The sequence below is a fragment of the Dermacentor albipictus genome, chromosome 3 (assembly GCF_038994185.2).
Source record: "Dermacentor albipictus isolate Rhodes 1998 colony chromosome 3, USDA_Dalb.pri_finalv2, whole genome shotgun sequence".
Taxonomy (NCBI): domain Eukaryota; kingdom Metazoa; phylum Arthropoda; class Arachnida; order Ixodida; family Ixodidae; genus Dermacentor; species Dermacentor albipictus.
In genome coordinates this window covers 91,108,297-91,130,668 of record NC_091823.1, presented here as the reverse complement: position 1 = coordinate 91,130,668, position 22,372 = coordinate 91,108,297, and the positions used below count along the sequence as shown (strand labels likewise).

Genomic DNA, 22,372 nt, shown 5'->3' with positions numbered 1-22,372 from the left:
CTTAGCCTAAGGTTATTCAATAGGCAAAATAGTCGAAGAAAAGTCGTGTCTATGAGGAAATTATAAGGTAAGTTTGAACTATCTTACCGGAAACCCGGCACTAAGGAATCTAACGATGGTTTGGTACGAAGCTGTGATCAAACCGCTATGGCACAGACTTGATTTGAAAAATAATATGCGCGTAGACGATGGCATTTTTACACCATAGGTCGCTTTGGAATCTCTTTTGCAGTATTTAATTCGATATCACACAAGTTTCAGTCAGTGTAAATTAGCGAAGTTCTTTGAGGTCCAGGAAGAAATAGTTTATTAGTTTTTGAAAAATATTTAAGCTCGCCGCCTGTGCAGCGTATTCCGGTTTTTATAGCATTTGTACGTCATACAATGCTTTAAGCCATTGTGAATTCCTTTTTGTTCAAAGAACACGCTAAGTCTTTGAATATGTGGGGAGGAAGAGATTGTGTGGTTTCTGAGCTGTAGTTTTGGATGAATAAACAACGTCAAGGCCTTTCGCAGTTACAGCTATATGGTTGGAGTGGAAAAGGATAATTTAGTGGGCGCATTTTTATTTCCACGTTTTGCTTTACCGACAGCATCATGCTTGGCTAAGTGCAATTAGCTTGTACTTAGCACCGAATTAACATAAACGCTTGAGTGCGGTGAGGTCGTGCGAGAGCCCGGGAGCATGCGGGCTCCAAACTCTTCAGTCATAATAATAAAGTTTTTATGGTGATATTTACAGGTTCCGTAAATCCAGTGTGTTCTTATTATTTGCCAATATAAAAAAAAACGATTTCAGATTTTTCCTACAAAAGGACCTATCCTGTCGTGTTCAGAGCAGTGCAGTTATTCACTAAGGTTTTTGTCATTCGGCTTCCAGAAGCCTGTGTCCGTCTATATGACTACATGTTCTGACAATAAATGAGTAAATTTAGAACGTCGATTTACAACGTGCGGGCTGGAATGACTGAAATATTAACTAAAGAAGAGCCATTACGTAAGAAATGTTCATAGTTAAGGATAACGGACAAAACCAGGTATAAGATGAATACAAAATTCCAAACTTGAAGTGCACAGATTTTGTATTGAATTTTTATTCCCCCAATTCAGGAAGTTTTGATTAACACGACATTTGTATTTACAGACAACGGGAAAATCGGGCGTTAGTGACATGTATTTTCCGTGAACAAAATATTTGTTTGACTTCAACACCTTGTTCTGCAATAAAAGGCGACATTTTGATCGCGCATGTCACGAAATTGTCCAGCAGAACAGTTTGCAACAGAACTCATGCAATACATGTACGGTGCAGAATGAAGACAAAAGGGGGTTTACACCGATATAACAGCTCCATAGATTCTATCTTAGATATGAAATGCTACCTGCTTTACTGAAACAGGCAGTGCTTGTCGGTATTTACACTTCACTACAAAAATATCACACCTGCTTTTGCAACGCACCTGAAACACAGTGTAAAGGGTCGTACCAGTTATAGATGCGCAACTGTTTGACACGTGTCTCCGGAAAAAAAAAATATCATACAAATAGTAGCAGTGAAAGTCAATTATGAATGGAAATACCAGGCAGCGAAGCATTGACCGTTTTCGGTAATTCATCATCATTTAGATGAACCCGAACCATTGTCCGTTTCTCTTGTAGACGTCATGCTGCGATCACAAATAAAATGTCGGACACGTGAGTCTGATGATTGTTGTCAGAGGAAAAACAAATAGGTGAAATGCCTAGCTCTCTTCTCATGACATGACGACACCCCATGATTTTGTATGCAACACTTGCGACAATGTTACATTAAATGATTGAATTCTTCGACAAGTTGTAGGCGACCATGATTGAGAGGGCGTTAGATAAGCACGACGAGCAACTGTAGACCCCTCCATTCTTCTTCGATGTGCTGTTTCAGTAGATATGGAGCTCAAACTCCGTTTTTAATGTGTGGCCTATTCAGTAGCAACCGTTACCTTCTTTTAAATAGCACAGAAAGAAAGTCACCTGAGTTTTGCCGTTTCCCAATTGCAGCCTTGTTTCTAATAATTCTTTGATACATTGTCAGTAATGGTCATGAACTAACCTATGAATTCGTGAAATAACTGGTTAAAGAATATATTTTGCACTGATCTGTTTTTGTGCAAATTCCCAAAATATTAGAAAACAGAGCCATTGCCCAACTCGAACAACGACTTTGCCTATGGTAGAACATGACGGCAGAGGCATTGAGCAAGACATTCAAATATAGGGACACTTAAAAAACTATCAATCGGAGTGTGTAAACACATTTGTAGTTTCTACCTTGAAGCACACAAGAGATACAGAGACAGTGTGACTATGGTGGACAAAGCCCAGTCTGGCACAGTCTCTCTCTCTTCTGGGCGCTAAAAGGTTAGAATGGAACAGACACATGTCAAAAATTACATTCCTTAATATTTTCTCAATTAGGGAGTGCTAATCTTTCAGTGAAATTTCAATAAAGCGTTCACATTCGAGAATGACGGTGTAACAACACACTTTGTGACCTAGCTTAGCATTCCGCAATTGAACGATGTACTACAAATGTACTATGAAAACCATATTGATAACTGACATGCGCTGCGAATACAAGCAAATTTCGATTCAGTACAACCTTCCTCTATCGACAAGCAGTTAATATCGGCACCGTTCTGGCAATGGCAGTATACAATGGACCTTATTTCACTATTAGATATCTTTCATCAATGGCAATTTCAAGCAACACTGCATAATAAATAAACTGCTTCAGATTGTCACGTGGAAAAATCAAACGATGTACATGAAGAAGGACCGCTGATATTCTGACAGAACATCTAAGCAGTGTATGAATGGGCACTTGCACGTGAAGCATCTGACCAAAACAAAGCCTTGTGTCTCGGCTATTCATCAATCAAAACTTTATCAATCAAATTTAACGTGTTGCTCCTTCCTGCTGAACAGAATACTCGTATATTTGGCTACTTCAAGTAAGATCAGTCCGCCTATTCCTTCTTTATAAGGTGGTTAGCTGCCAGGCCCCCCAGAGAATGACGATATTGGGAACGCCATTATGACCGTTTTGGAAGGCGGAATTCACTCTTTCCTGCTAAAAATAGGCTCATGCGACACCACCTTCACGCCACAAAGCAATGGTCGAACGTTTTTGAAAGTGATTTGCGGGTGGGTTATCGCAAGTTAAAGGGATAATTTGGTAACAGAAATTACGTAATTTGGTTTATAATCTACGAAACTTCATTCAACTGTATTTTTTTCATTTTATTTAAATATGTCTCTCAGATGACTAAGCGAATAACTGTGAATTACAAAATTCTTTCATGGGCAGAACTACGTCAGACACGTTGTTGAGACCGTTTTGTTCAATACGTTCAATAATTAGGTCTGCAGCGTTGGGCAGGCGACTCTAGGTGCTTCAAGGTGAGCGAAAGATATCCCAGTAATTAGAGATACTCACTTCGTTACCCTATTTTTGCCGTAACAATTTGATGCTATAAGCCTAAAGTTCTGCACGAATTAATTTCGGGTCTTCATGCTCTCTTTCACTATATCCTTCTTACCTTTCTACATACCCCTTTCCCATCCCCTCACTATAGGAAAGCAAACCGAATTTTTTTGTTTTAGTTAACCTCCCTGCCTTTCTCCTTTCTTTCGTCTCCCGATTGCCTAAAAGGTGTGGTGAAATCCATTTTTTCTGTTCGACTCATTTGAACATTTTATGTTTAACAGAATGCGTTACTTAAAACAGCGATTACAGCTTCTTGACTCTCACAGTAGAAATTTTCAAGGACACATCTGGCAGTATGAAAAGCTCTTGCGCGACACAAGCTCCCTTGCTTCTCAAATGCATCAATAGTCTTCGGAAAATCACAGTCACGTACAAAAAAGAAACATCACTCGACAGTCCATTTGAGGCACGTAATGCAGGCTTCCGACGCCCTTGAGGCTTCGACAAGACCGCTGGTATTCCTTACATGTTCACATCGTACACGGCACTTCGAGGAGGCACACTGATCAACGACGATGAATCATTGCGTTCCACTGTCTGGACAGTGTGTGCTTTCGGCGTCCGCAGAAGGTCCCAACGTCACACGCAAGTCTCTCTCACATCCGTTCGATGGTGCGAGTGCAGTAGACCTCAGGTTATGCTGTAGCCGGGACTAACGTGGATTCCTAGTGCTTCCAGGCGTTTTGCGGCTAGTTGAAAAGAGAGAGAAAGACAATGGACAAGATTTGTAGCAGAATAAAATCATCCTAGTGGATCGATTTTTCTCGTTTATTGTTTAGCGAGGGCCTCAAACTTGCAAGTCTTGGTGCCATAAGGTAGCATACGAGGCTTTATTGGTCAGTTGCCGAGGGTTTATTGGTCAAGTTCATGCACACGTGGCACCGGCGGTTCAAATGGTTTTCCACATCCACCATCTTGGCCGTGAGCGCCGCTAGACGACATTCGCAGAACTGATCTTATACACATACTGGAATAACTGGGAAAGGAAACGGGAGAACGGCAGCCATGGCAACATTCGTTGTAAAGCGCCGCAGGCACGTAATTTGGAAGAATATTGTTCGGCTGCTACGTGCGGCAAGTTATCTTTTCAACCAATTTCATTTACCTGCTCTTTTCTATATTTCAATTAAGCAACAATTATTATTGCTGCCTCTTTTTCCTTTTTGCTTCATTGTCACATCGCAAGACTAGCAGTTGTTCTAGTTCATAGGTTTTATTCCATATTTTGTTATACGGCCCTCAGACGGGCTAATACATATTGAATGTGATTGTTGTAGCGCATATAAGAGGGGACGAACCAGCACAGCAGCGCACACACCAGTCTATGTGTGTGTGTGTTTACAATATTATATTATTGTTAAACGCCAATTACATTTAATAATATGGTGCACCAACATGCCCAACGTGGAACATTAGTACTAATACAGCCAACATTTATTGATGCAAAAGCATTATATGTCCTGCGAGGCACAAAATCTGGCGTGATGAAGGGACGGTAGGAAAAACATGGCTGACAACGCTACGAGTAAAAACTCCTCAGAAAAATGCTCGCGTTGACGTCAAATTTTTCGTGGAGCTTCCTGTAAACAAATCAAATGAATGGCTTTGAAAAGAAGGCTTTGTGTCTGGCTGGGAATCGTACACCCGGGCCTCTGGGGTTCGAGGCGAGCACGGTTCCCCGACGCCATGGTGGTTCCACGGTCCCGGTAGACTAAAGGTGTTCGCAGTGCGTGAGTCATTGCACACGTCACGTGGCAGCCATCTGGCTGTGGTTTTAGGATGGAATAAGGTTGGCATAAATTAGAGCAAGGTGGTTTAAGGTGAAGTGGCTTAAAGGGCCCCTCACCAGGCCCGGCCATTTGGAGCTGACAAGCGCAGAGCATACAATGCGCACCAACGAACGTGTCAGCAAATTTACATCGCTACGCGCCGCGGAAAGGCCTGATATTTCAGTCCGAATGCCGTTTCCCTCTTTACTCGCGGCGAATCCGCCCGGAGAGGGACGGTGACGTAATGGAGCTCCTTCGCCTACGTAATCGTGTCCGCAGTGTGACGTCGCTCGTGGTGACACGTGACTTCGAGAATTATTCAAAACAACATGGGTTATCTGGGCGATCTGTGGCTTGAATTGACGAATTGAAGTTTAGATGAATAATACAACACACAAATGGAATGTCGGCGTATTTTTTGTTTTACTTCGCACCGAAGCAACAGAGATGTACTTCCGCTCAGTCTGCTTGTTCCCACGCTCATGTGGTCACGTGCGCAGGAAACGAAACTATGCCATTTTCTAGCGTGTTCCAGAGCGTGATCATGCTGTGCGATCCGCTTGTTCTGCGTCAATATTCGTGTAGCACTGAATTATACCGCTAGTCATGTTTTCTTGTGCACAGTGCGCAAAATGAGGCGCTGCGCGAACGAGAGAACAGCTCGCGCGCGACATGGTCAGCGGAAATGCATAGCGCAGGACAAAAGAAAAAAAAAGAAAAAGCAAGGAGAAAAAAAAATGAAGGCGGGGCCTGTGACCTATGCGTCCCACGATCTTCGAGGTCTAGTATGGGAGAACCCAGGGAAGGAATTTCGCTTGCGAAGGCTAGACGGGGGGACTGCAGAGAGCGTCTTGCTTGGCAGTGGAGCCGGCCTGCTGAAATCATGCGTTCGCGGATTGAAATATTTATATCTCGGCTATTAATGAGCTGATTTGAAAATTTTTGTGGCGGAATGCTTTCTAGAGGACACGTAACAACTTCCAAGGTATAATTAAAATTTGCTATGGGGCCTGGTTAGGGGCCCTTTAAGGCTGGTACAAATTAGAGCAAGGTGGTTTAAGCTGAATTACAGTGGCCTATCTTTGGTACAAATTAGAGAAAGGTGGATTAAGGTGAATACTAAGGTTGCTAGAAATTGGAGTAACGTGGATTAGGGTGGATTGAGATGGATTAAAATTGACTAAGGTGCATTAAGGTTGGTAAGAATTAGAGCAAGGTGGATTAAGGTGAATTAAAGTGGCTTAAGGATGGTACAAGTTATAGTATGGTGGATTAAGACTGGTAGAAATTAGAGTAACGTGGATTAGAGTGGATTAGGATGGATTAAAATGGACTAAGGTGGATTAAGGTTGCTACAAATTAGAGAAATGTGGATTAAGATAGAGTTGTGAAGGAGACGGGACAATGCATGACGTCACGTATCGTGGACGTAACCAATTAATTAGAGAAGTCATAATGATTTCGCAGTGAAAGCACGTAAGGATACGTAAGTAACTGTCAATTCCTTTGGTTCAGAGCTCTGCAAAGATGTTCCGCTATCTGCGGCGTAAATATATAGACCGATATTTAGGGCATCTGTATTAAAACCTCGATACAATTTTGTCACGCGCGGTTTTCACTGTGCTCACCTCGAGCGTGATGGTCTCGGTCACATTCCGCTTCCGACATCTCCTGATGGTCTCCGTAGCTGCCTGCCTTTGTTCGCTGAAAGGTGTAGGCCGTTCCTTCACTGTCGCTGTCATCAGCAGAATGTCTTTATACAGGAATGAAAAAGAAATCATACATAATACATACTGGAGATATAAGTGACACAACTGTCGAGAAAACAAGTTCGCTAAAACTAAGGCGCTATAAAAATGAAACAATGAAATATTGTTTTTAGGGAACTTCATTATGGATATGCATATGCATATGCACAGCAAGGTGTGCGTAAAATGAAATTATGTTTTCTTGTGAGTTTTATGAACCTTGCAAATGCATTAAAAGAAAGCTAATTGAAATGATACCATAGGAGAAAGTTACCATAGGAGAAAACTTATTCAAGATTTCAGGGACTTCTTCGAGCAGCCAGTGGGCAGCTATGCGTAATGTAGGCTATTTCAATTATTCTAACATTATCATCGTCGATAACGTCCAAAACCTCTGGTTTTCGAAGTATAGCTCTCACCCATCAGATGCCAGGCTCGATGACTTGAAAGCTGTTCTCTGGGTTCTTTCTCTTTCTCTGGTTATCCGTCTTCCGTCGATTGTCAGTTGCGCTGGAGACCCCGAATTTGTTATTCGAGTCATTGCGGTTATATTAAAGAAAAGAAATAGTTATACACTCTGCGGACTATGCTGAACACAAATAACATTTTTTGTTCTCTCTCTCAGCAGCTAGTTAGCGCAAGCGGTATGCACAATGCTGTATGCACAACGCTTTGTTTACCGTAGTGTGGTATTCACAACGCAAGCGGTGTGCACAGAAATAACGATTACAAGAAATGCTTTTACAACACCATTCTCTTGTCCCAGCTAAGTATGGGAGCTTAGCTAGAAACGTCCATCCTGAAGCTTTGTGACTCGCTGAAACAATAATTCCGCAAGTTTGAAGACTAACATCTGTACCACAGTTTATCAATGATGATCAACTCTTGCATTGAAGTTATTTTTCAAAGCCTCCGGTGTTATCACTGTGGCGAGCGATATTTCTCCCTGGAGAGGCTTGCCTTGTAAAAGCTTTTAAGAATAGTTACCTCTTATATTTTTTTTCTAAAAGCAACTATACACATTAAGGAAAGCGAAAACTGACCAGAAATCTAATTTTCGCTCACGTACCTGATTTTTTTGGAGTCTGGTAAATATTGGGTATGGGCTCAGTTGGACAATCTGCCACGTGCGGGTAGCTTTCCTCCTCAATCTGCGAACCAAGAGTTGGGCACTAAGGTATACAAATATGCGCTATATGAAGGCGCACGTTCCACGTCAACATAATGTTATAGCATGTTTTGAAATTGGTGATGCGCTGAAATATTCTACATGTTAAAGGAAGCACAGAATACGACAAAAGAATCCGAAACACTTTGTTAACAAACAGCGGCCGACTGTCATTGACAAAATCTGCGTAGACAGTACATACGCTGACAACCAGTTTGTTATTACATGGAGCGCATTCATATGCAAGCGCAGGTAACTGAAGCGTACAGTTAAGAAAGAGCAGTGAAGTTGATTAAGGAGCTAAGCTTTTTCGCTGGCCACCTTTGATTCACGGTAAAGGCCTACCTTTCACTTGTTTATATGAGTTGTCGTATCAGTATGTCTTGTTAGTATTTCTTATCAGTTTCAGCCTTTGCCAGGCTACCGCTAGGTGGCTAGAAGGCGCACGCGCCTATTTCTCGCATTCACTTCCATACGTAGGGCGATATGGCAGCAAGGGATGGCGCCACCATAGTGATTCAAGTAAAGTGAAAACGAACCCATCTTGGGTAGGGCACTTCGTAGATGTGCTCTCTTCTTGCTCTCTTGAGTGTCCGCACAGCTGCCGCAGCAGTCTCAGCATCTGAGGGACCAACACCCTGCTTACTCAATGTCTGAACACGGCCCATGGCGTAGTGAGATTGGCAGTAAAGCGGCTCCTTTCCGGGGCTCGCAGTTTCCATATGCTCCCCTGTCTGCTTCAGTGTGGAAAGGCTGAGGGCCTCCATACTCTTGTCATCGGGGCACGGGTCTGCACAGAAAAGCGAAGCATTTCTTGACTATGAAGCAGAAGCGATCATTATATCCTGATAGAAGTACATGAGTATCAGTATTCACATCGTCATAAATATTACTGCTTGGTGCAAATTGTCGACGGCAGGGAGCAGTTACAGATGTGGGTTTCAGTACGAGCGCTGAGATAAAACACAAAGCCCAGTTTCAGGAAACGTAATTGCTATTGTCACGCTTCACAAACGCGAAATGTTTTGCTTTATAGTGGCCATACTCACTAAATTTGCACTCCAAGTGAAGGACAGAGAGTTTACGCGCCGACAGCCCCGAAGTATGCAGGAGTAAAATACTGCCACAATCTCGAGCTTGGGAACTAATTCCGAAATGTAGTTTGTAGTTTAAAAGCAAAGGTACCGAATTGCTTTGAATAACACCATATTGAGCGATAAGATTACGTTGTTCATTTGACTCATTGCGCAAACTACGTAAGTTTGATCAGCACTTTTGTTTAAGTTGCGGCAGAGCTCGGTGTTTCAGGGTTCAGTAATACTGACCCATGATTAATTTTAGTTTCCTTCACGCTGGATACGTTCTTATACAGGATGAGAATGGCTGTGGCCTAAAGTGTGTGGAAATTGTGTCTATTTGTTTTAATTAAAAGTGTGAACAACGAAATCATAAAAAGCTGGCGATTGGCTAACTAAACGAAGAATAGGAGAGTGCATAGGTAAATAGGTTGGTATTGCTTATCAATAATAACTTAACGAATAAACGCTACTTCACATAGAGTTTCGTTACAAAAATTAGTGGAGGAGAGGAGCTGGAGTGTCTACGGGAGCACAAATTATGCGACCGTTCAGCCAGCATCCGAACGTTTGGGAGCTGGGGATCAACTTCTATTTCCCTATTGAAATAAATGTAAAACGCCGAAACTCTTCTATAAAAGACGTGATGGGCCATTTTAATGAAAACTGTGGCATTTAAGAGAGAAGGTAAAGTTATAGCTACACTGGGAAGTCGATCTTTTATTTAAGTTTGGCATGATTTGCAAAAATTCTCAATAGCTGGCAGGTGTAGAAAAAGTTGAAGCATGATGTTAACAAATCTCTAACTCTGTGCCAAATAGTGATATCTCAGTTCTAGAAAGTGCATATCGGCTAGAACATCAACAGTAGAAAAATTTGATGTATGAATTTAAAGCTTAAATAAATGTGTTAAATGTTTACGGAGGTATTGCAGAAGTCTTACTTAAATATTAGTGGTATATTTTAGAGCGGCGCAAGATACATAATTTTTTTCGGTTTAGTTGTATTATTTCGTGAAGTTTACAGAACTCTTATATCACTTTTCATTTTCTTGGAGTTGCATAGTTGTAAGCTTGACAGCTTGCTTTTTTTAAATTTTGCATTCCTAAGAACAGACGGCCTAAATTAACAAATCTGCTTTCTGTAGTCCCTAGGTGTTAACGTTTTCTTTGCAACAAACGTCATGAAGGTTTACGCAGGGGTTGAGAAATACAATTTCCCCGTTCGTGTGCAGTTAGATAGAAGATTCCACGATAAAGCTTCTTAACTCCGTCGGTTTGGCTTCAAACGGTTTTGTGACATTGCGAGTTGACTACTTTCAACAAAACAAGCAGCAATTCACAACGAATACTCATGAGTTTAAGTACTAATTGCCTTGTAGGTTTCGATTGCGATAGCAAATTATTAGACAGCTACACGAAGTATGCGTAGTAGTTTTTAACAGCCGTATTAACTCGTAAACATTCGCGTACTGACTAAATTAACAAGCATTGTGTCACGCGTGCACAGGCAAACATGAACGTATTTCATTTGTTGACCGCGGGCACACGCTGTCAAAACGCTGGCCTGAGGAATAGCGGCAGCAACAGCGAGCAAAGTGGCCATCGTGCTGCCTGTCGCTTCAACGCGAACTAAGCGGCCGAAACACAGCGCACACGAAGTCCTCAGTCCTCCGCACTTAGGGCACATCCACACCGGCGACTTGAGGAGGTCGCGCGACCATTTGCGACTCGCAATCAAAAAGCGACCCAAGGCGACTGATGTTCACACCGGCAAGCCCGGCTGAGCGCGACCCGCAAGTCGCAATCCCGGAGATTATCGTTCTCAGCGAGAACTCTCGGAATCTACGCGGAATTTGAATGCGACGCCGGAGGAGGCCGGTTGTAGACACACGAAAGATCACTTCCGGTGCGCCGCTGATTGGTTTATCAGTTTTGCGACCACGGTCGCGCGACTGAAAAATCGCGCAGAGAGCGACTCGCCCAAAATGGTCGCTTTTCGAGAAAGGCGACCGTTTGCGACCATTTGCGACTGGTCGCAAAGCGACCAACTTGGTCGCGCGACCTCCTCAAGTCGCCGGTGAGAATGTGCCCTTAGACTCTGTACCTATCGCAGATCGCTTTCAAGATAAGGCCAGCGCGGTGGCGCTCAGCCCCGCTATACACAGCTGCCGCCGGAGTAGAACGCCCCCTACTGCCTTGCGCGCGATGGAGGACGGCGCGCTTACTCCCCGCCTTCCTCCCTTGAGCGCGCGAGCTCGAGCCACCATCCTTCTCGGCTTACCCTCGCGCACGCTTTCCCTCGCACCCACAGGTTACGGCGTCCGGCCATGGTGTGGTCGCACTTGGACTTTATACGGAAGATCAGGGCAACGGCGGAAATTCGCCAGGAGTGTCCATATAATTGCTATCGCAATGAAACGCATCACATAATCTTTCAGCGAGCCAACAAATTGCAAGGCTATATACTACTGTCGCAAGTTCATAAATCACAGTGTCGATGCGCAAACAAACCAAAAATCAGCTGTTCAATTACGCACTCTAAGTGAAGCATTTTATAATAGTTTATTTGCATAGCTTAGTGGTCCTTAAAATGCAGAAATCAATTTATACTTCTACTATTACTTGTAATCTGTATTAAACTTGCTCATCTCTACAGAATATCCAAGTGTTTATTTCACGTGACTTAGATTTATTATTGTTCATGCCACTCATTCTCGTTTACTTATGCCAGAAAGCAAGGAATGGCCACCGTCTGAGGAAGGGGGGGATTGGGGTTTAGTCTCCCGACCCCCGCCACCCCTGAACCCCATCAAGGACATAACGAAGTTTTAGCTCTCTCTCTCTCTCTCTCGTTTACTTATACCCTTATTTTCGCACATGCCTCCACTAACAGTTTTTGCGGAATGTTAAGCGTTTACCGCGTCGAAAGCGCACACTAGACCATCAAAATTTTCTCTCACCTCTGTAGTGATGAGGCGTCGCCTGTCTTCGTCTCCGAGGTATAACGAAAGCAAGGACAGCCACAACGAGTACTATCATAGCCACGACGCATACAAGTGGCACCATGATACCAACGCTCTTGTAGAAAGCCGGGTTGCGGCTTTCAAGGCTGTTCAGCGGAGGAATGCTCGCTGCAAAACAGAACAAAATAACGAATAGCTACAGTGTTTGATGCCGCTTTTCCGCACATGGGAAACTGCTTTATAGTGTTCTGTAGCAAATCAAGTCAAACAAGTCAGACGTGCTTATTTGCAGGAAGAATACAACATTCCTGCTAAAGGCGAAACCCCTGAAGAGGTTATAATTCCCTGACGAAACGTACAGCCTGTAGCAGTGGAGAATATAGCGAGGAACATAAAAATGAAAACAGGAACTACTTATAAAAAATGTTTCACCTTTCAAACCTGAAACTTACAAAGGCATGATGATATTCGGAACAAACGCCGGATGCTGAATGTATCATTTATTTATTTATTTTTTTATTTATTTATTTTTTTATTTATTTATTTATTTATTTATTTATTTATTTATTTATTTATTTATTTATTTATTTATTTATTATCCCATGGCAAAAACAACAAACGGTGGCATTGAGAGAGAGGAGGGGAAAATAGAAGGAAAGTATTGCAAGTTCAGATAACCGAAAAAAAATGGCTTGAGGACAAGGGAAAGAAGTTTAAAAACAGTTCTGGTTACTATATTTAGACTGTCTAGAAAATTTAGCAGTGCCAGTTTTTTTTTTATGCGGTGCACTTCAAATATAAAAGAATAGGTTAGCGCAACGCAAACATTCCACATCCGTTGAATGTCGTAAGATATTCAGGAAAAAAGAAAACGTTTCCTGAGTTGAACGTGTACAAACCGGTACAATTGTGGCGATGGTGCTATCACTCTTTTGAGCCAGCTCAGGCGACAAATAGCTGAAAACACAATACTTGCACCTCGTCGAGTGAGGTTTCTGTAAACGTTGCCCTAGCATGCAAGAAATGAATCAGCGTAAAGTACCTCCTGCATTGGTGAGGGTGCTGAAGGTGTACTCCTGCTCTGAGGTGCCCGCCTCACTGTGGCCGGCTACCCTCAAAACGTACCACTTTCCGGCCGCCAGACCGGAAACCGTAAGCACCTTCTGCTCTACCGGGATAGCGTCAGACACGAGCAGCCAGTCGTAGCCTTCCTCCTGAACGCGATAGTGAACAGTGAACGACTGGATCGGGCATCCCGCTGTGCTCCAGCTGCTCAGGTGCACCGTCAGCGTCGTTCCGTTGACGCTTATCATGGCGTCGCGCTTGGGCGCCACCGGGGCTGAGGTCAAAGAGAGAGAGAGAGAGAGAGAGACGCAATGAATCACGAAATAAAAGAAACTTCGAAGCTGCGAAATTGTAAGACAAATTGCACATCTGTGCAAACGTTTTAGAACGAACTAATAAAATACGGCGTCAGCAGTTAATGTCCTCTTCCTTAACAATCACTGCTACATTATGTGTCTTGTTGCGTTGAATATACTCCGCGTATTAGGTAGTTATTGTGTATAAATATTCTGCTGTAGTTCTCCAGCTTTTAACATGTTGTTAAAAGCTGGAGTTCTAAATTAGTTCTCCAAATTAGTTCTCCAACAGTTCTCCAAATTAACATGTTGTTACTGATTCATCTGAATAAATAGTAAAAAAAATAAGGTGGAGTGAACCAGAAGCACATGGCAACGATGAAGCACTCCCTTATAACTGACAATTTAGACTCGTAGCCGCTCATTGTAGCCGACATACTGTGCATGGCACATGCCTGTCGCTAATACACACACAAAAAAAAAAACAAGTACAGGAAAAAATTAAGGTGAAAGCAATAATCTTTACCCTCACACATCTGTCACATGCAGTCTGAAAGCGAAATTTTGCTATCAATGATAATAACCCACGGCTCGCTCAGGCGTCCTACTTTAAAGATATGTGCTTCCTCAATTTTTTGTGCTGTTCCTAATGGCTTTTGCATTGCCCCGGCTACTCGCCGTGGTGCCGTAGGGGCTTTGGCGTTGCAACGCCAAGCCCGAGGGCACGCGATCGAATTCTGGTGGCGGTGGTCGCATTTCGATAGGGGCGAAACACAGAAACGCCCGGGTGCTTGCCACCCGGGCGCATTGGGTGCTTGTCAGGAATCTCCAGATGGTCACAGTTAATGCTGAGTATCTCACTACGATGTGCCTCGTAGTCATAGAGTGCTTCTGATGACGTCATACATCGCACTACTGTTTGGGCCACGCGCGTGATCCACTTTCTTAATCCGCTGGCGTCATTTATCACATCGCAGAGCTGTGCCATCGCCCGGACACTATATGCCATTGTACGCCGTTATATTCGTAACCGTTCATGCCATGTTTTCTTTCACGCCAATCATGCTTCAATGTTCATCTGCATGTGCTATTCCTACTCCCAGATAATTTCTGCTAACTGCGCAAGGGACTGTGCGTCAGACCACGCTGAGATTCACTGAATATCTACAAAATTTCATTATGACACCCTAATTGCTCTACCACTAGCAGTTGAAAAATTTTGACCAAGTTGCCGAGCTGAGGCGTACCAAAGAACTGACTAAAAAATCCAGTTCAATTCTGAGCTGACGCAGTGCAAGCGGAGGCACGTAAGGACAATTTATGCTGACTTGTTATATTATGCTTAAGGAAATAAGGTGCGTGTTTGTTCTGAAGCAACGATACTCGCATTAGCCAAACTATGCCTTTTATTAAATTTCCGTGGCTCACATTTATTTTTATTTTTTTATGTTCGTCTCGCTCGTCAATATCACCTCTTTCTTTGTTTTTATCGAGACCTATATGGAAAGGCAAAAGAAGGTGAAGCCGCGGAGAGGCTTCGTTGAGAGCTTTCATTGTCGCTTGGTTACGTGTATGGTTAAAATACTGATTAAAGAACTGGAATTACGTAGGCGCGAATTTTAGCATTGTCATTGTCATTGCTCTGGTAATTATTACATTGATACATGCATATTGCGTGTTTCTTGTGGCCGACACGCGCGGGCGCTCCGACGAAGACGGCGAACGCTCTCTGGCCCTCGAGCTGTCGGCTGAACTGGCCAGCGCTGCATTGGCCCTTTGTAAATGTACTTTGTAAATTGTCTCCAGTCTTAATCCTTTGTTCGCGTAACAATATCAATGCTGGCAAATTATTAAAACACGCCTATGTTTAATGTATTCACTATAATAATTGATCGCTGCAAAGAAGGGTTCTGCAGTGAAGCCACTGTTAAGGCTCAAGGTTAAAAGAAACGTACTTGTGCCGCTCTTTGTCCGAAGGTGAAAGAAAACTGCTAGTAAATGCCGTGTCACACAGCACATTAACTGTGGCAGTAGGCTATTGTTAACTTAATTGATTCTATGGAGATGTGGTCATAATCATTGCAGCAAGCAAGCATTCCTGTCTGTGACAATTTCAGTCTCAGGCTTTCCCGTCATACATACCTGTAAACTTTCCTTAAAGTTAAACACATTGCCCCGAAAAATGAAAGCACGGCATTGAGCTGCACATTGCAAGAGATTCAAATTCATGTCCAGCTTACGTGCTCCTTGAGTTTTTGCTGATATCACTTCGCTAGGATCACTTTTGCCCATCTTGTTGTACGAGGCAACGTAAAATTGATAATTTGTTCCACAAAGAAGGTCTTGAAAAGTGTGCGTTGTCTGATGAGCAGAAACCTGATGCTCCTCCCAGGTGCCTTGTTGACCTTTTACGTAGATGTAATAACCTGAAAACAACAAAACAGCTCTGGCAAAAACCATTACCATATGAGCAGAATAAGCACAATTTCTGCTATTTATATACACTTTATATATGGGGGAACACCAGCAACAACAGAACTAGGACACTGACATTGTTCGAAGCACAAAGCTAACAGAACTATCATTTTAACATGTGCCTTCTCAGTGCGAAAGATGCACAGTTGATAGAATGTTACCTGCTCTAACGAAGAGCACGTATCGAGTTAGTGCAGCGAATAATATATCTCACGCACTCGCTCAAGTATGCGAAACATTGTTTAGAATATTAAAGCATCTTGCTAGCCTAAACGAAACTCTACGCTTCTCCTCACCCTGCGGCTTGTATCGTAACTTCGTCTGCGTGGTCAGCTGAGTAAGAGCTGGGAAGCCAGCTGCGAAAGCGCTCTTTCATCGATTGCAAAACATTTCGTGGAAAAATATAGGCGTTTCGTGGAGCTGGCAATGACTAGCTAAACAGGAGGTACAGAGCTGACGGCAAAAGAACACTAGAGTGGCCAATAGCAAAATTAAATAAACAACAACGCCACCGTGTAACGTGACTCCTTCTGTACTTTCGCGTATGCTGCCAGGACATCGTTGACCATGTTCGACCGGTAAGTTCAGCATGTAACGTGCCCTTTGATATAAGGCTTTTTTCTTTGCCTTTGACAACGTTTTATTCACGTAGATATACCGAATGAAAGCATTTCCTTATTTATGGCACACACACGCACGCACGCACGCTCACACACACACACACACACACACACGCACACACGCACGCACGCACGCGCACGCACACACACACACGCACGCACACACGCACACGCACACACACACACGCACACACACATGCACGCACACACACACACGCACACACACACATGCACGCGCACACACAAACACACACACACACACGCACAACACACACACTCACACACACAAGTGCGCACACGCATAATACACACGCGCGCTGCAGACATTCACTAGAAGTTTGGTTCAGCATTGCTTCGTTTGTAGACACACATCTGGGGAATTCTAACTGTCAAAAGCGTGGTTTTCGACGAAATAAAAAAAATCAAAAGAAAAAGCTACCGCATAGCTTGTAGAACAGTTGCTGCAACGCACCTATTATAGATGCGTCATCACCCTCGTTTGAGTCCCATTGCAATTGAATGGACGTGGAACTCGTGCTGAAGACGCTTAACGTAGGTGGCGGTGGTGGATCTGCAAAACAGCACCGGTGCCGGCTGGTCATTATTCTTCTCGTGTCATAGAAATATTACAATGAACCAGTTCTAGCCAGCATGGTAATGCTGACAAGAAATACAGTCAGCACATGTACTAGACGCATTGCTATAGAGAAAAGCGGCGACGCTGGCACTTAACTGTAGAATGCTGCATCATTTATTGCTTCTTCTGTTTCGCAGAAGAATTTTCTAATGAATTAACCGAGGATGTTTTTGATTGGTTCACTTTACTGGTGGCTTTCCTTTGGCGGAGAGATGGTTCCCATGACCTTAAGGAAGTTACGGTGCCCGTGGTCACATACCTTTCTCTTCTAAAATTCAAATATTCTTTCTCTGATTTTGATATTGCTCGCACTTATAAGCAAACAAAAAATAAATATATAGGTGTTGCTTTGACGGATCACACAAAAAGTAATTGGTAAACAGAATTCTACAGAACGTATTTTTGAATACGTTGTGCAAATACTCAGATAATAAATGTGCTATGGTCTACTTGTGTCAGCAACTGAATTATTAAGGGCGATAACGTGACAATGCATTTTGTTCGGTCAAAACGATTCACCATTACAACGCGTATGCTTCTTCACAGTGCTCTCACTTGTGATTCCTCTCACGCGTTCTCCAAATGAACAAGTGCGTAAACAGTGCCGCGCAAATAATTATAAATAATACGTGCGTGTGTTTGTGCAGCGACAAAGAAGCTAAGCGAGTACAACTTATATGCTTTTCCTCGCAAGTTCTCTTGTTCATTGGTTCCACCACATACTGCAATTATTCTTTACGGTAGCTGTGTTCACGTCCGTTAGACGCTGAGTCGCTTCCTTGTAAATGGCATTTTGATGCCTCCAACGATGAGATTTTTTACGTGAAAGATTTAACGCAGCTCTCAAATCGGTACCTAATAAAGGATTTTATACTTACTTTTTGAAATACATCTTCAAAAGCACTACGCAGTCAGACACAAGTCACCCATTTTTTTTTTCTGTGCGTTTCTTTTGGGCTTCCTTACTCTATTTTTTTTTTTACAATGTCGATATACACGTGGCAGCGTGAATGAAGACACCAATATCGGATAGCACACTAAATGGCTGGCCAATTAAAATATGTATAATGTAGCACGAAGCGGAAGAAGCTTTCTTACCGTTCTCGAAGGTTTCAAGCTGTATATCCTCGCACGGTGGCCCTGTTCCTTTTTCGTTGAATGCTTGCACAAGCACAGCGTACTTTGTGGAACGATGAAGCGAAGTGAGCACAACCTCTTCTTTGATGCTGCCCGTTGTGTCTACTGTCTTGTAAGTGTATGTATCTGAAGTGCCGTGTTTCTTGTAACCAACATAGTACCCCTTCAGCAGGCCGTTCTGGTACTCCCGTTTCGGGGGCTGGAATACAAACGTTTTTCTGACGTTATGGTTGATGGATTAACTTCCACGTTAACTAGTACTATGAACAGGCAAGACACACCCGCCATGGTGACGTAGTGGCTTCGGTGCTGCGCTGCTAAGCCCGACGGCGCGGGATGGAATTCGGGCCGCAAGAACGCAAGAACGCCCGCGGACCGCGCATCGGGTGCACGGTAAAGAACCCCAGGTGGTCAAAAGTAATCCGATGACCCCCCCCCCCCCCTCCTACAGCATGCCTCATACTCACATCGTATGGTTTTGATATGTCAAATTCCGTAACCTACTTTAAGAGACAAGACAATTTCGATTCTTGTGACAGTTTACAAAGCGTCGTTTACACTTCTGTTCCTAGCAGGCGTAACACAGCAATTTCATTGTGACTCGTCTGCTTAATTTGGCGACAAGCTTGACATGCTACTCCAGGCATATTGTATCACTAGGAAGGATAAAGAGGAAGTGAAAGTGAAGAAAATCAAACGCACCCAAATATCCAACAACACGTGCGAAATGGGTTAATACGATACCACGAGTACGCTATGTAGGTCACAAAGTATTTGTCTTTTTCCTACCGAAATACTACAAGCACGTTGGCAGCGCGAAGTGCTGAGGCAGCACGCCCAAATAGTGCAAGGACGCACCGTGGCTAAACGCGCTTTTCGCGATATGTGTTGAATGTGCTGAGATTATTCTTGAGGTTGGAAAGAGTCTATACAAGTTCACATTGGATGGTCGAAATCTACACTGCATCCATGTATCCCGAGCGTATACACAGTTATAGTGTCGACGTTTCTTTTGTGAGACATTGCTCTTACGATACAAGCTTGCTCACGCATTTGGAAAAAAAAAACGTAATGTCAGAAGCAAATATGATGTTGCGGCTTACCTGCCAGGACACCTTCAGAGAAGTTGATGACACTGGAGAAGCTTGAACATTCAGTGGTGGGCCTTCAGGTGCTTTAACAATAAAGGAGCAGCATATATTTTGCTGACTCGCTCTGAATGCTTGGGCGCGGGCGCAGTGCGACAACTGCCGCAATACAAGCTTCATAACAACCTTACAAAAGAATTGCTTTCTGTTAATTTTATTGATAGCCTCCTCAACAAAGACGATAAATATTCTACATTTCGGGTGTAGTTTCTTTACAAGCTAAAGTTCTGCATAAATACAATACGCTTCACTGTTGAAATAGCTACTAGGAAACATATAAATGATGAAAAAAATACGAAAGTGTCGGTAGCACTTTGTTATAAAAAGACTGATGGTGCATCAATTCGATAAAACCCGGATATATAGGATAGTACAGCTCCTCAAGTTTTTGGTTAACTATTATGGTGCACTACTCCATAGGCCTGGGCAACTGTTCGACATTTCATCACTAAGTAATTCTCGTAACAAATATTTCGTAATATTATCAGCGTGGCATTTGCTTAATTTTATTAGATGTGCGTTAGGCCTCCATACTTGCCTCGGCACAATTTTTTCAGTTTAGCACTGTAATTAAAATTGCCGTTAGGTATTCTGCTAAGTTAATTAAGTGGCCATGGGACGTCTTCATGTTTAGTGGGTTCCTAAATAGACTGTTACTGGGAACAACATCGTATGTCGCAACGGCCGCATTGAGCGGTGGGCTACGAATTACATTCTAGTTTCATTCACCGATTTCAGCGTAAGCTGACTGGGGCAGTGCTGTAATGCCATAATCACGCAAAGCAGCACGATATCAAAGGAACTGCAAACGTTTCAAATTTAGAGGACCATGCAACGCTAACAATCATCTTCCGAAGTACTCTTTCTAAATTATGCTCACCTTCCTCATCGGTTGCGACCTGTATTTCTTGACTGTACTCCCCGACACCTAAGGCGTTCTCTGCTTGTATCCGTATGATGTATGCTGTGACAGGGCGCAGGTCTCTAAGAGTAAGTGTGGTGACTCTTCCTTGAAGTTTGTGTTCACTAATAGCACCACTCCACTTGGCTGAAAGCAAAATAAATTGATATGCTTTATTTGTCGTTTATAAATGACCACAAATTTTGCATTTCAAGTTTAAGACGACCTTCATTATGGCCATGAATGCATGTGGAAAAAAAAAACATGATGCACTTGTTTACGTACCACGTGTAACGGTTCTGCTTTGTCACTGACGATTAAACAGAACATTCTGTCTTTTGAAATCTATCTGATTGGAAAATTATTAGTCTAGAGTTCAGTTGAGTTCCCGCCTACATTCCAACAGGTATGACGCCTGCTGCGATTCATTGCAGCTGTTACTACGCGCGTATGAGTATGCTTGAAATTAGGGAGCTAGGAATGCTTCTTCGGGCAATTAGAGACGCGATACTGGTCTTACAGCAAAGAAAGGGCTTGGCGAACGTATGTCATTAAATCAGTAAGTATAAGTGCGTTGAAAGTACAAATAGTGCGTCTCAAAATCAAAGTTGGATAAAATGTGACGTACTCCCTGAAGGTTTACTCTGCACTCGATACGCAGAGATAGGGCTGTTCCCCGTGTAGGGCTGGTCCCAAGAAATCGTCATAGACCGGCTCGTCACGTCAGACGTTCGAAGATTGAACGGAGCTCCAGGGGTTTCTGTGAAATCAAGAGACGCCTGTTTGAACACCTTCGAGGTATTTTGAATGCCACTGTTTTAGTGCTCTTTGAATGAAGTGTCCTTATTGGTTTAGCGAAAGTGTAGTGATAATCAACAGACATGTTTGCCGTGTACCTTTTTATAAGATCACAAATATGAGTCAAGGAAGAGTGCACGCTCAAAAATGAACATTTCGGATGCCGCACTTGTGCATTGTTGTTGTCTTCTAGGTTAAGAATTGAGAAAGGTTATGGTTAGGTTATGCGTTAGCACATGTACCAGCGAACTGTGAACAAGCTTTAGGTTTTCCAATGGGCAAGCATTATTTCTTCAGCCGAAACTTTGGCACATTCGTCAGCAACATAAGTCGTCACTATTGGCGCTTACCTTGCACAATCAACTGTGTCCTAGTTTCATCTTTGCCATGCTTGTTGTTTCCAAGACACGCATAGAGCGCGGAATCTCTCCGGTCAACGGCGTGAATTTCCAGCTGAGATTCAACACTTTCTTCTGTCTCACTGGTTCTTATTTCGTACCTAAAGGTGCGAGCCAAGAAACGTCCTATTTTATTAGTTTAACAATAAAAAACACAAGTGTAACGTCTATTTTTGCTATTAACGCATTCTGCAATTAACAAGTGTTCAATTTAAGGATAATGTATATAGCGGCCCAACTTGCGCATAGAATAGTATTCAGCCATTTATAGGTGGTGTAAGTCGCGAATAACTATAATCCAAATATCGCTATAATTATAGCTGTACTTCGTGGCAGAAATACAGTAGATCCAACAAGTTTATACATATTGTATTGAAAGTATCCTCTAAAAGTGTTTTGGGGAAAATATTGACAATCTATAATGTTGTTGGAGATTCTTCTTTTGTGATCTTTTTGTCTGAGCCTCAATCTATGAGGAGACTCATGCGGAAAGTTATTGAACATCCACAGGGAATACGAGCGAATAAAGATCGAACTCTGCACTTCGTAAGGCTGCTAATAGGGAAGTGGGGATTCTGAAATTTCAGTTTCAGGAACGGTTCTCAATGTCTTGCCTTAAGCGGTGCGTAACGTTTTGTCGCCTTA

General features: G+C 42.9%; 1 protein-coding gene across 1 annotated transcript in view; it reads right to left on the bottom strand.

The window, feature by feature from the left end:
* Nucleotides 1–3,829: 3,829 nt before the first annotated feature.
* Nucleotides 3,830–22,372, bottom strand: part of LOC135902947 (cell adhesion molecule Dscam1-like) — a 158,100-nt gene continuing 139,557 nt past the window's right edge. Inside the window, exons 15-28 of the mRNA XM_065433287.2 lie at nucleotides 21,680–21,828; nucleotides 21,160–21,291; nucleotides 20,511–20,678; nucleotides 19,586–19,656; nucleotides 18,444–18,681; nucleotides 17,181–17,279; nucleotides 15,854–16,039; nucleotides 13,295–13,591; nucleotides 12,250–12,420; nucleotides 8,751–9,001; nucleotides 8,113–8,194; nucleotides 7,463–7,553; nucleotides 6,924–7,048; nucleotides 3,830–4,215 (exon numbers count right to left, since the gene is read on the bottom strand). Coding sequence (XP_065289359.2) covers nucleotides 4,157–4,215; nucleotides 6,924–7,048; nucleotides 7,463–7,553; nucleotides 8,113–8,194; nucleotides 8,751–9,001; nucleotides 12,250–12,420; nucleotides 13,295–13,591; nucleotides 15,854–16,039; nucleotides 17,181–17,279; nucleotides 18,444–18,681; nucleotides 19,586–19,656; nucleotides 20,511–20,678; nucleotides 21,160–21,291; nucleotides 21,680–21,828 — 2,119 coding nt within the window. The 3' untranslated portion in view covers nucleotides 3,830–4,156. The remainder of the gene's footprint in view (nucleotides 4,216–6,923; nucleotides 7,049–7,462; nucleotides 7,554–8,112; nucleotides 8,195–8,750; nucleotides 9,002–12,249; nucleotides 12,421–13,294; nucleotides 13,592–15,853; nucleotides 16,040–17,180; nucleotides 17,280–18,443; nucleotides 18,682–19,585; nucleotides 19,657–20,510; nucleotides 20,679–21,159; nucleotides 21,292–21,679; nucleotides 21,829–22,372) is intronic.